We start from the raw sequence: 14,624 nt of genomic DNA, 5'->3' as shown, positions 1-14,624 counted from the left end.
CAAAATGTGTGCAGGAGCCTGTAACTTGATGAACATGTTCAGCTATTTCTTACTGACTGTTTGGGATCAAATCTTGATCCTAGCTGGATCAAGGGACAGGCCTTTACTTGGTCTTCTGAGGTCAATCCCTTCTGTAGCCTTTACTGCCTTATGGCACATAATGTTTTTGTGTTCTTAACGTACGCCATCAGAGGCCACGATCAGCCTTGCAAAGTATATGGAGCAATTATTAAAGACTGGGAAACTAACTACAGTTTAAAGAAAAAAGTTGCTGTGTTGACTCGAAGCGAAGATTTGTTTTGCCATTGTAAAACACGGACAACTGTATATCCCATTTCCCATGACCTCATGTTTGTATGGCTGATCCAAGCCAGTCAACGGACCCTCGGTCTCTCCGTTACCGAGGGACGGATTAGCATCTTCACTATGAGCTAAGTCTGTTTTCTGCTCTGCAGTTGCTCGGACAGAACTGGCAGGGAAAGACCTCAGTAATGTCTCTCTATTGTCCTTCCACTGACCTCCCAGCCAGTAGGTTAATGCTCATTAGACAAGCTAAAGGCTGCAAGGGTTTGCACTGTTAAGAGGATTTTCCAGCAATGTCCACCATTAGATTAGGACTGCCCAATATAAGGGACTGCGGCAAAGACGGATGAGTTCCTCTAAGCTAAACATTATATTCACATCTGCAGTGTGAATCTTAGCAGAATAAGACTTTAAATCTGTGCAATCCTTTATAAAAACACAGTGTCTCAACACGGTGAAATAACTTAGAAGGTGCCTTGAGGGTGCCAAATGATTTGCTGCCTTACAATCAAAGAGAAACAAAACCTCAGGAGTCTGATAAAACCATCATATAATTATAAACTTGCAAGCAATGACTTATGCAGAGGTGGCGACTGCTAAGGTTTTTGTTGTCAGGGTGGGCCATGGAGAGCTCAAAGCTCAGACTGAAGGCTGGATGACCCAAAGTGTCTTTTAAATTTCCAGTTGACCTCCCTTCAGGCCAGTTCAGTGGGATCTGATACAAGTGGAAGACAGCGCCTGTGGGCTGCAAGGAGGTGCATGCTGCTCATAAAGAAGCGTTTTGTTTTTCCTCCTCTCACGGTAGCAGCGCCCTACTGGGGAATTCATTAGCGACTGACATCATCTCAGTCAGTATGGAGTGAAAGAATATCTTTCTACCCCAGCTCTCCCTCCCTCTCTCGTCTCTCTTCTTCCCTCCCTCCCTCGCTCTTTCTCTCTCCGTCTTACTGCCCCCTTATGTATCTTTGGATTGCCGCTGTCCCTCCTGTTGCACGCCATTTACGCAAAAGGTAAAGCTTCGACGTGCGCCGCTGCAATCGAGTTCCAACCTTTTCGGAAACCCAGAACAAAAAAAGAATACACGAGTGTGTTTATCCTCAGAAGGAGGCTACTGAGGTTGAATCCAAGTCCGTCTGGAAATCAGGAAGTGGGAGGACCCGACCGTGAAGGCGGCAGCAGCAGCTCACAGGCACTCAGTCGTTGGATGAATGGGAGTTTGTCCGGTGCCTGGGAGCGGATGGGGAGAGGCTTCTGTGTTCTCATGATCGGGATCTTTCAAAGAGAGCACGGCAGACAGGTTTTGCAGCTAAACACACAGCGACATTGGGCCTGTACCTTGTAGATATATATATGTCTATCCTGCTGTCTGTCTTATTTGCCTCCGTCGCTTGTTTCTACTGATGCGCTTTGTTGGATTGGGTTGCCCCATCAGACGCAGCCCCCTCTGCGCACGGACACACACACCCTCCCGGATCCTGTTTGTGACCTCTTACGGATAATTCCGAAAGGAGAATATATGTGAAAAAAGAAAAACCGATTGCGACCTGAGCACGGAAAGAAAGCTGGATCAAGGGCTTTTTCCTCTTGTCGCCTCAGCGCTGTGGTAGAATCTCTCCTGGTGAGACACATGGTTCCCTTTGTCCAAAAGGCGCAGTAGCGTTTAAACGGCTTGGGAATTTTTTTCTTGGGAAGGCTTCTTGTGTCTCTGCATGGCTATCCTCGCTTTAAAAGGAGTAGAGTTCACCGATTCCTGTGTGGATTATATTATTTGAAAAGCAGAATGTGAAACAAGACCAGACTGACCATACAGAGAAAGTATTTCCTCACTTTTTCTCGCTAACCTTGCCCATCAAAGGTAGGCGCATTACTTCTTACCCGCTATAGTTTTTTGTTTTGTTTTTGTTTGTTTTGGGTTTTTTTGTTTGTTTTTTTGTTATATTTTGCCCAATAATCAGCATTTACCTTCATGACCTTTATGTTGTGCAGTTTATATTGTGTTGCTTCAGTGAAAACCTCGCTTGCCCTCAACAGGCTTTTGGAAACAAAAACATGTTTGTATGGTGTCCAATTTTTTCTAATGTACTTTGCTTTTTTGACGGCCTAAGTAGCAGCTATACGTGGAGAAGACACGAGTGCGCTTTCAACTGAGCTGTCACTGGATGCACATTTTGAATTTTGCAGTCACTGAGATGATTATAGAGGAAAATCTTCCACTGAAGACAAAGGCGGCTTAGACATTTTTACCTCATTTTACTAAAAATTCTGTGTCGAATGAATCCCCAAAGTCTGTTGTTAGAAATTAATTTTAATTCAGAGTATTGTCAGTTTTCCTCTAATACGAGAATCAACGGGTGTTGTTCAGTTTTATTTCCATCTCTTCAATATCTCTTTAATATGTAACTAAATGCAATTTTACCACAAAGTCACAGATTAAATTCACTCGATTCGTGACTCAAATTTCTCAACTACATGAATATTTTTTTCTTTTCTAATTCGGGGTTAAATCTCATCACTGCACATGCTTTTTGTGACACTGATGGTGGTGCTGAGCCGGACAGGCTGACTCACTGGGAAGCTCTATCACGGCGCCACAGTGCCACCAAGTGGTCTGAATATAATGAATTACTTGTTTTGTTTTGGCTTTATGACTAGGTTTTCTTGATGATTATTAACAGATATAAATAATAACAGAAAGAAATTGCTGGATATTTCTTAAAATAATTATGGTTTTGCATCTAATGTCACAAACTCATTTTGCTTTAGAATTTGTGATCTGTAGAAATGCAATGAAGAATTACATTAGATAAGTTTGTCCTCTAAAAAAACACACTTCAGTTAATTTAAAAAGAATTTTAATTTTAAACAATTTAGTTAAAGAAAACCAACGACATGCTTTGTTGGGATATTGGACTCATTCAATTTTCTTTTTTCCAGGTTTCCGATGCCAGTTCAGAGAAATTTTTCAGCACAGCCGCAGTTAAAGGTAAAGACCTTTTTATTCATTTTTGAAATGTTACTAATGTGCTGCTGCAGTAATAATCATCCTTATGTTGATACCTGTGTGCAGTCTCCTGATGCGGAGATCATCATGTGCATGGAATGTAATTTAAAAGGTTATGACTATATATGCAGCTCTGTTCTTTGACATTTACTCATATAAAAATGTGACAGTAATCATTCTATAGCTTTATTAAAATGTAAATCTGTGAGTCAAACCCTGCATGCGCCTCTGTAGTTACAGGATCAAACGTGAAGTGAAGCCGCTTTAGTGACCTTTTGTTGCAAACACGCTGAAATGCACCAGAGCAGGAAGAGGAGGATGTGCTAATGCTACAGGGAATGAAGTGAGGGCAGGAAAGGCATCTGTTTATGGCCTCAGTGTGCCAACACCACATGTGACCTCATTATCAAGTCACTAATTTGCTGTTAAAAGCAGCCCTATTTTCTCTGGCTCAGGGATAATGGAGGTCCCCCCGCGTGAATGGACATTCCTCTGTAATAGGGGGGAGTTACCACACAGGCCAGGAGGGAGACTCAGAGACGAGGGTTACGACCCCTCCAGGGCTGTGGTTGAAATGGTGCAGATTGCTGATGATAGGTCCTTGTACTACTACCCCCTTCCACTGTTCCTCGTGTCCCCGGCACTTTCCTCTGTGCAGACCTCCAGACACATTTCCCACATTCTGGCCTTTGATTCCTTCCAGGGTTTGATTTGTGGTGTGCACTGGGGAGCTCAATGGGCATGCTTGACAGGGAGGTTTCCTTTTGAATGTGCTCCTCTGTGGACTGATTTGGATCCCTTGAAAGGATTAAGGCTTCCTTTGTGCAGCCTAAATCAACAGAGGGCCACCCTCTTTCCCCTTCTATGAAAGGACCTGACTCGGGAAACAGTACACAAAATATGCTTTCTCTCTGCTCCATGATAGACCACTGTCTTGGCCCCCATTTCCATTTAAATATCTCCTCTTTTCTTCCTTTTTTACCATCTCTATCCCCTCCTCCTCTCCTGCCATATGCTAATGTCTGTCACTATTGCAAAAGGCGAGTAAAAGAATCCAGGTGCACAGACAGCAAAGACCTCTGGTATTTTTATGAGGGTGGTGTTGAGATTAAAAGAGTTGGGTGGGTTTTTGTTGGAGAGGATTACCAGAGCTCTAAAGCAGCCAAACCTCGACTCGGGCAACAGCTCCAACCAAAATAGCGAGAGAGTGTTCGTTTGTGGGATGATTAGTGTCAATATTTGCCCAAAGGCAGGTGCAAAAAGTCTCCATTTGTTTGTTGGTTTGCGCACTTACATATATATATATATATATATATATATATATATATATATATATATATATACTTATATATATGAGAGAGATAGATAGATATATCAATTAATTTATTGGGTTTTAGGTTCCAGCATAAATCAGAGAAAGTAACAGATTTTAACAGAAAAACTTTCCCTTATTTTTTATTGTATTAAGTTCTGAAGGAAGGAATAGATACGATACTTTTCTCCACAGATGGAGAAACCCTCATCCGAAAGAACTTGCAAAATTGCCAAATATGAAATAATAGAAAGGTTTTTTTTGTTTGTTTGTTTGTTTTTTTTGTAGAAACTTGACTTGAACACAAAATGCATTTAGCAAATTTGCCTAAAAATGTGTCAACTTGATTATTACAGTGCATTCTTGTATATTTCCTAACAATCATTTTAAAAAGGAATCTAAGTCATGAAAATGTTGTTTCTGTGTGTTCAGGACTGGATTTGTTTTTGTTTTTTTTCTTCGGTCGGCCTGGTTGTCTTTAATGCAGCTTGAAGTCACCACCAGTCATTGATTGCCTCCCTGTTTTTCTCCCTCTTTTCCGTTCGCTCTCGGTTCACTTTGCCCAGGAATGGATTTCATTAGACAAGAGCCATTAAATGTTATCTCTAATTACTATGGTTGTCAGTGCACCTGCAGGTGTCGGCTAGCTAACCTGATTCATTTGCTCTGCCAGAGAGTAAGCAGCAGTCAGAAAGCTGAGGCCTGGTCTGTTGGCCGCTTGTGAAATAAACAACTATTCTGAAGGCTGAGCTGCTTCCAGGGTGGAAATCAGGAACTGAGCCTTATTAGCGCTGTGACTGCTGTCCAGGGAACGGACGGAAGTGCAGATCCTGCTGATCACAAACCAGCCACTCTTGTCACCACAAAGGTCCGCAGACATATCTGTCAGATGTGTCCAAGGGTGTTCCTATCAGTTTACCCGTCCGAGGTGGAGCTCACTCTCAACTGTTTGCTGATTGCATCCTGACAGCGAGATGTAGATAATACTGGATGGCTTTTAAAATGCTCTGCTGTTCCATTTATCAGAATTAAACCTGGAAAATTTCCCATCAGTGAACGGTTAAGCCTACATGCACCTTTAAATGGATTCATTTAGAATGCATGATTGACTCCAAATAAAAAAAAGAAAATGGTCATAGAAGCCTTAATGTAAATATTATCAGCTTTTATCTGTGTAAATGAGATTTACACCATGTCTACAATTAGAAATGACCTCATCCTGTAGGTTTTCAGTTAAGGGCGTACCAAAAGGTACACTTGAGATTTCTTTTTAAGAATCCATCTGGTAGATGTATCGAAGAATTATTTCCCCCGTGAGACATCTCCTGCAGCTGTCTGTGATGTGAGGCGGAGTTCAGTGCGGGGGTGAATTGAAGTGCACAGTGCAGAGATTCTCAGTTTCCCCCCTTAGCACAAGGCTGATTCCACCATGCTTTGCTGGAGTTAATGTGAAAATGAAGCAGCGCTATAGCGAGACCCGGGGCCGACGCCAGCGTGAAGAGCGCCGCTAGTGAAGTGTGTCAGGCTTGAGTACGTCTGTCACCAGGGGAGAGAAAAATGTGCCATGTGGAAGGTGTAATTTGCAGTGCTGATGGCATTGTTTAAAAAACTAGTGGAAAGAGAGAAGCGGAGGTGAACTTTTGTGGCAGATATCAGAGCTGAAGAGCTCCCTGGATTGTCATAGAGAGCTTTGCTGGCAGCGAAATTGCCTGTGAGCGTATCGCTGGTGTGTGGGAGGGAGCTGAGGGCTTGTTTTTCTCTCTGCCTCATTCTCTCTGTTTCCTGAGAGGAGGACTGGTGATAGAGCCGTGTGTGCTTCCAGGCTGTGGGCCGCCACCTGCTGTAATCTCAAGTGATATAGAGAGCAACAATCACGCCACAAATCACCCTGGCAGCTTCCTAATTCATTCAGTCGACTGGAAAGAGAGGATTGGCCTTTTGCAGCGCTAGTGTTGGTTTACTGCCCCAGGCTCCCCGCTCTGCCCTCATGCTGACCTCTGCCGTCTGTGTGGGTTTGAGTGTCAAGAAATCAAGGCTGCCTGTGGAACTTGACCTGATGCACAGTGGAAAGATGACCTGACTACTATTGGCCTTTTGTGCATTCTGAGAAATGGCTGCAGTCAAGGACGGTCTCTGTTTCCCTAACAGGGGCTGCGAGGTCACAAAAACGTCCAGAAATAATTGCTGGAATAGATTCAATTTAAATAAAAATTCTCATGTGATATTCAGTAGCTGTTTGTTTGGATAAATAAGACGCAGGTCCAAAAGGTTTAAGTCTGACTGATGCAGGTTCCTCTGTTTTGTCTTTGCTTCTGTTGGCTGACTGTCCCCTGCTTGGAGCATCTAATGTATCTCTAAGGGGTAAAGAAAGCTCAATGTCCTGTGCTGCACAGAGGGAAGCCCCCCCCCCCCCCAACTTAATCCCTCCACCCCCTTCCCCAGGGCTGGGACTACAGAGAAAGAAGCTGTATTTCATGACCGCTGGTCCTGCTATACCTCATCTGCTGACACAGCCAAACAAAGGTTAACAAACCAAGGGAACCACAGGCTGATTTACAGCTTTGCTGTGGTAAACAATGGGCCCAGCCCCCCACTGTTGATGAAATATTGCAACATTTCTAATTGGACATAGTTCAAAATCAAATTTGAATGCTTGTATTGATTACAGCTCATCAGCCCTCAGCACAGCTGCATGGGAATCTTTTTCCAGATTTCATTATTTAGTTTAAAAGCAAGCATTGCATCAGGCCTATGAGCAGATATTTCCAATCATTTCTTTCTTCGGATCCCACATTTGATTTTCAGAACGTAATGATTAACTTGCCATCTGATATTCTAAAAATGATAGAAAAAAAGTTTATATTCAACCTTTTTAGGCAAATAATTGAAGTAGTTCATGTGAGACTTGAAATTTAGAGAAAAGATACTGTGAATAAGTCTGTTGGTGCTGAAGGCACACACAGACACACACACACATTCACTCAGCAGTGTAGGCCAGACTCCCTCTATCCCCTCCCGCAAGACAAAGAGGTCATTCAGAGTTTGTTCCCTCAGTCCCTGAGGTTAGAGACTAAGTAAATCCATCCATCTTAATGCACTTATTTCAGCACCAGGAGAGCTGGAGGGAGACTGTGTAAACACTCCTATATCCGACATGCCACGCTAAATCCAAAGAACCTGGAACCCATCAGGCCTAAAATTAAAGGTCTACATCTCAAACACAAACATTTAAATGGGCTGAACTCCAGAGATCAAAGAGAAAGGCCTTATATTTCCTGCTGGCCCCCTCGGTGTCTGCCACGCTGAGATATGTGGCGGTTTAGCAGCCAGTCAGGGTTGAATGGTGAGCAGCTCTATACTGTACATATCTCTACATCTCAGGTGTCGAGGGGTAATACCATAATGTTGTGTAGAAGGATTAATGTAAGCATGCTCGTCTCATTTAGAAATTTATCATGGTTGCAGGTCTAGTATAGAGGATCACAAGGACAAAAATCTGGTTCCAACTAAAATCCTTTGGGAGGGTGGAAGAGCTGGGGTTCTTTTCATCATAAAGATATCTTTTTTTAGCAAGCATCTTCTGTTTCTAGGTGTTTTATTGTCACCATGTCATATCCTGACACTGAAGATGTCACTGACTAGTGGAAGGGAAGGGGAGGTGTTGAAAGCACCACACTCCTCATCCCAGGAGAGGTCCTCCCGTCTCCACCACCAGTATCCACTGATCCAGTGTGGCATTAGCCACTCTCCTGCCAACTGTGCAGCATTAACAGGGTCAAAGCACCACACACACACACACACACACACGCCACTTATCAAGATTCAGCCATTCCCAGTGCACTGTTGGTGTGTTCAGGCCAATTATGCCTGTGTCAGATTTTGGTCCCTGCAGCTGAGGTGACATTGCCAAAGAGGGAGAGCGAGCCGACCGCCCTAATGAGGCCTCATGGTGCCTTGGAGGTGCATGTGTGAATGCATGCATAAGAGCAGAACTGCTGGTTTGAAATGAGCCACTCTCCTAACATGATCTACCATGCATGTCTGACAGCACTCTCACTTCTCGGGGTCTTTTTTAGTCGTTGTTATTGCCCCATGATGCCATTCCCACAAACAGATGTTAGCTCCAGTGAATAACTTGAGGCATCTGTCTTAGAAATGCAGACACATGTAGTACAAAGGAGACGGGATTAACGCAGCGGATAAGCGGATATGCTGTGAAATGATTAAGCCGTGCTGCGGTGCTGGTGCTTTGAGCAGCATGGAGTGGTATTTAGTTTGTTGAAATAGGAGGAAAAAAGCACCCCCATGTCTCAAAGTTTACAGAACCACCATTTTTGGATTATATGGTCACAGAGAGTTTATCAGATAAAACCAGAATGCCAGTTTTACAGAAAATGTTTAAACTGTTAAAGATTAAAGCATTAGCTGTAGTTTTCAGACACTGCAGGGGTTGTTGTCATGAATTAATTTTGTTTTTGCATCAAATGAATGGTCACTGTTGTAATGTTTATGATCCTGTTTTCACTGTTGGATTCCAGATGTAGGAGCTTAAAGTCAGATTCTTTGGTAATTCACTGCTATTTCACAGCCGTGCTGTTGGTTTTCAGGGAAGATGTTAGGTGAAAGGGTCTCTCCATTCCCCTGCCCCCTTGTAATGCCAAAGGAGGGAAGTGAGAGTGTAAACACAGTCTGTAAAGACAAAAAAGCTAAGGCAGAGCAGGAGCACCAAGACTCTGCTCAGGATTAATGAAAGCAAAGCTGTAATTGCTCCCAAAAGAAAAGAGGTTAGCTTTTCCCCCTTCTTACCCTCTCTGATTCTCATAAATATGCAGTGCAGAAATAAAGCCCTGATGAGCCTCAGGGCAGACTAGAGAGGACTACAGAGCAGGATCTTGGTTTGTTAGCAGCAGTCTGTAGATCCCTTGCATGTGTTTCAGCTCGACACGCATATTGCATGGCTTTCATTTGTCTCAACCCACATGTCGTGAATTTACCACAAACTACTGATTCCCCTCGGACAGGCGTGGCGAGCTGGGAAGCTGTAGCTGCCAGACCTTTAGCTCAACACCACCCTCTTGTGTTGGAGGTGCTCTCCAGATAGTGCTGTGACTTCTGAGCAGAGTTAGTGGAGAGAACATGTTTAATTTGTGGTGGATGTTTTGCATGTGTGTTTAAAGTGAGATTGGCATCATGGAAAGGAAATTTTAAAGCATGTGCATTCAATATAAACAAAGTATAATGAAGAGCACAATGTTCCATTTTATTACCATCTTGTGCTTCATCTTTACAGGCTTTTGGCCACTTTTCATAGAAGCCTGTCCAAACCCATCAACATCCCTCAGACTGTCACCATCTGTTACAGATTAAGATGCTTCTGGAGGGAGCGATTTGATTTTAGTACTCTAGCATCCCCCTATTCCACGTGTCAGATTTTACTGTAAACACTGTTGTACAAAAAGACCCAAATCTCAGAAGGGGGGTGTTTCAAGCCAAGAGCAAGCGGGCCGTTGTGGCGGTATGGGCCACACGTCTGGTTTAGCTCTTAACGTTCTGAGACGGGGGGCAAAGCTGGGAAGCCGTGTTCTCTAAACCCTGCATTCAGGCAGTGTGCAGTGTTGTGATGCGTGAATCCCCTGGCCAAGCCTGACACTAGCGAGCCTGTCTGAGCCCATGTCTTCACTGAGTAGGAGGCCGTGGACAGAGCCTGCATTGTTCCCCTAAAGTAACCCAAGCTCAGAGTTGCCTCTGCCCAAAGGGGGATATCAAGTTGTTCTCTCCCCACCAACACCACAATCCTAGCTTAAGCTCTGGGGCTTGACGAGGGAGAAGGGAGGCAGCTGACTGTTTGGACGACAGCACAGTTCAAATAAACAGCTCAAATCCTAACCAGCCTCCCCTACACTAACCCTCCCTTGCCAAGTATTGCAGTCCCACACCCATAGCTCATCACAGTGCAGCTTGCCAGCAGCCCTCAGCCAATTTGTGGTGTTATTCTGAAAAGGACGTTGATGTGGCTGCACTGAGGTTTCCTGACACACAGGGCTGTGAGCCCAGAGAAGAGGGTGAGAACTTGAGCCTGTTCTAATTGTCCTGTTTCCCCATTTTTTGTGAGTGATTGGTGCTTTTGCTACCACATTAGCAGACCACACAGCATTTCCAAACTAAAGCGAGGGACGAAAGTAAAAGTGGCTTGTAGAAGAGAGGCGGCCGTTACCAGCTTTGTTTCTGTCCTGGGTGTCCCGCTAATCTGACTGCAGTGAAACCTGAGTGAGGGGGTAATGAGACAGCACTTGACATACTTGCTCATAGACACACACACACACACACTGGCAGCTTCTGTAACGTTGGTGAAGATTTAAGAACAGAAAAAGCTACATGCAAACTGATACTTCACCAGATTTTTAGACATTTGATCCATCTGGAGTTAGTACTTCCTGAATTGTTTTAACACCAAGGCTGTGTTGAATCTGATCCTTGCAGCTTGCCTGATTGTGCTGTGTAGATGCATGTAAAACCAGTTGGCCTATTTGGGAGAGTAGAAGAGGCCCAGACTGACGACACCCAGGGGACAGATTTTTCTTTCCAGCCCTCCACGCCTCCCTCCCCAGTGAAATCATGGTGGTGTCAGTGTGTAAGCTCAAGCTGTCACTCTTCCTGCTGCTGCAGGCCAGTTGCTTCACACTTTCCCTCCTAGCTGAAGACATATGGGGGGGCAAAGAGCGGAAGCATGAAAGAAGCAATAGTGGGCACCTCTACTTAACAAGACACATGAAGCATCGTTGCCCCTCAATGCAATAGAGAACACTTGAAAATAAGGAAACAAGCGGAGGCAATCAACTCAGAAGAGCCCCAACCTCCACCCCCTCATGGGATGGTTTGGTACAGTCCTTTTGGCTTCATGGAAGACAGTCGACAAAGTCCTGCTGGACATATTCCTCAACCAGGGTGGCACTGGACCTGTTGACTGGTAGTTTCCTGTGTGTTTGTGTGTGTGTGAAAAAGACGAAGGGTGGAGGGTGTTTGATTGGGTGTGGGTTTTATGAGCATGTGATTATAACTGAGAATAACCATGTCTGTGTTTGAAGTCTGTCGGCTCCACAGACGATTGTCTGCTGTGTCACTGAGCTGCCAGAGTGACTGACAAGAAACATGTGTTGTAAAGCCAGCCGGTCTGTTGTGAAATGTTTGTGCCGACACGCATCCCGAAGGTTCTTCACTATGAGAGCACAGTTGTATTTTAGATATCATTACTTTTGTCTGACTGGCAGCAGTTTAATGATTTATGAGTTTCATTTGCATGTAACGTACACACGTAAACAAACATTGTTTACAGTGTAGTTTTCAGATAGGACTGTGACTGATCTCCGCTGTGTCTTGTAGCTGGTGGTGTTATTTAGCTTTACATGTTCGCACACATATTTACTTCAGGATGAGGCGTTGAGTAGAGTACAAAGTGTAGTTGTTTTCTACCTTCCAGCATACAGAGTTGTTACCGGTCACAATGCTATGGAGCAAAGAAAGACTCCAGTCATAATTTAAGGTGTCTAAACATGTTTTTTCCATAATAGAATAATAGAAGACCATAAGCTTGTAAACAATGAAATTAATGGAAGGTGATATTTTCCCTCCAACATGCCTGGTTAGCAGTTAAATATGTAATTAACTATGAGGTTAAACTGGCAGAGAAGTGACAGTTTAATGGCTGTAACACACTGCAGGCCTCACGGCAGCTTTCACACAAAAAATGACCACCTACCACTTTTCACTTGCTGAGATCTTATACCCCGTGAAAAGTCCAATCAGCTGGCTTATGTGTATGTGACATGTTTGAGGTGAAATGGTCTGATTTGCTCTGCAGCTGCTTCGTCTCTCAGTGTAGCTTTACAACACTGACAGCGTGTGTGCGCGCCCACCAATTGCTGTGCCTGGATGGATTTTACACATTACACGCTACTGTTATTTCAAAGCCTCGGTGAGTCTGGACATGACAGCCAACCCTGCAGGGAATCTGTCAGCCACCGGCCTGAAGAGTCCCCCTGAGAGCTGCCCTGCGCAGACCTCTGGGTGGACGAGTCTGGCAAGGTTTTCACCCTGCTGTTCACCTGTGCCAGCTTACCCGTCATCGAGTCCCTGACCCAACTCTTCTCCCATTACGTCCCCTCCAGCCTGACCATGGGGATATATAAAGATTTGTGCTGAAAAGCAGAGCAAGAAATGGGACACCCTGTTGCCACCGATCCCACTGCTACATCCTCATGTGCACATAAAGATGGTAATGGGGGGGGGGGGCATTGAGGCCCCAATAGCATGTCTGCAGCAGGGAGAGTTTCCACATGTTGTTGGGGTGAGAAGCAAGACAGATGCAGTTAGATCCATTACAGGAACAGCTGTAATCAGAGCCACTGTGGGAGGAAGATGATGTTCACTGCAGCGCTCTGTTAGTAAATGGCTTCTTTATGCCTTGAGAAAGAAGAGACGGAGCACAATCCCTGTACCAGTACGAATGGAGCACAGATGGATATTAGCAAAGGTAGGAGGCAGGGCTGAGCAAGTTTCTTTCCTATTTTTTAAATATCTCCAGTCACTTGTGTTTTTCCCTCCTCTGTTTGCCTCTTTTCTCTGTTGAACTGTAAACATGTGTAAGCGCTTGTTCTCTGCTGTCTGGCAGCTGTCCGTCTATGGCTTTGCATTTGTCAGTGGGGCTCAGAACTTTCCGTGGCTTACTACACCCAATTACCCCAGATTGCAGCCATTTCATGGAGAATCCCAGTCTCAGACAGTTTATCTGCCTTAAGTCAAAGGCTTGTGCCTCGGTTAACCACTTGCTCCGCGAGCAATGACATCACTACATTTAACACACTATTTATACTTGCAACTGCTTTCCAAATTGTCATGCAAAATTCATAAACCAGATGAGACGAGGATGAAATATAGATGTTCAGAGAGACAGATTAACAACTCCCCCTCTTCCTTTGGCCTTTTGCTCAATCACAGCTTGTTAAAGCAGCAGTTTGAATTACTGTGGGGTGATATTAGCGTGCTGTGGTATTCTCACTGAAAAACTACACATGTCACGCTCTCACAGCCAGAATAGTTGTCCTGCTCCCCCAACCCCTCCTACCCACACCATCAACTTTACTTCTATTATGTTTCTCACTCAGCCACCCTTGGGAGTCACTAATAAAGCAGCTCCGGTCCAAGACCCTCCACATGGCGGGGAGTCCGAGCTGTGTAACCCAGCACCTCTCTTGGCTCTTGGTTTAGAGAGCTGCTGACATGACACAGAGTCTGGGTGGGACAGTAGGGGAGTGTGTATCATTGTCAGCCCCCAGTGCCCTTTAACACCCCATTTGGGGGACATCCAACAAGCATGCTTGTGCACCGTGTACTTCTAACTGAGAGGTTCTCAGACACTCTGGAGACGCAGAGAGGTATTACTGTCGGTGGTGTTTTTTGTTTTTACCTGTCCTGTCCAGCATCATGATGGCAGAGTGATAGTCTGGCAGCGTAGTGCACCGCACAAGGAGCGTTTTAGGTATGGGGCTCCCCTTGAATCTTAAATGTTATTCTTTATTATTATTTTATTTTAGCTTTATATATATATATATATATATATATATATATATATATATATATATATATGTGTGTGTGTGTGTGTGTGTGTGTGTGTGTGTGTGTGTTGTTTTTTTGTTTTTTCTTTCTTGGTAATTTTACTCATAACTGCCGAACCAGAGTAACAACAGAAGGAAGAAGGTGGAGACAGAAGAGAGAAGGGAAGAGATAAGATGGATAAAGGAAGAGCTGTGGTGGTGTTACTGCTCATGGAGAAGCTAATGCTCTTTAAGTCTTGAGAGCCGAAGACGGGAGGGATAAGGAGCTAATAGACCGGATATTCTCTGGGGCATTTGCTATGAGATCAGGGAGAAAGCTTCTCTAGCTAAGTTTACTGTCACAGCTCCGCTGTGAGCTGATATCATAAGGCCAGAGTGCATATCTGGATTCCTGAAG

The 14,624-nt window shown here is 44.3% G+C and overlaps 1 protein-coding gene across 8 annotated transcripts in view; it reads left to right on the top strand.

Moving 5' to 3' along the window:
- The window catches only part of auts2a (activator of transcription and developmental regulator AUTS2 a), a 305,554-nt gene that overhangs the window by 270,953 nt on the left and 19,977 nt on the right, over positions 1-14,624 (top strand). For all 8 annotated transcript variants that reach the window (XM_042009143.1, XM_042009148.1, XM_042009146.1 and 5 more), the window contains one exon: positions 3,238-3,286. In XM_042009143.1, coding sequence (XP_041865077.1) covers positions 3,238-3,286 — 49 coding nt within the window. The remainder of the gene's footprint in view (positions 1-3,237; positions 3,287-14,624) is intronic.

The sequence above is a fragment of the Melanotaenia boesemani genome, chromosome 15, assembly GCF_017639745.1.
Source record: "Melanotaenia boesemani isolate fMelBoe1 chromosome 15, fMelBoe1.pri, whole genome shotgun sequence".
In the NCBI taxonomy this organism is placed as follows: domain Eukaryota; kingdom Metazoa; phylum Chordata; class Actinopteri; order Atheriniformes; family Melanotaeniidae; genus Melanotaenia; species Melanotaenia boesemani.
Note: the sequence above shows the minus strand (reverse complement) of the source record. Positions and strands in the feature narration are given on the sequence as shown.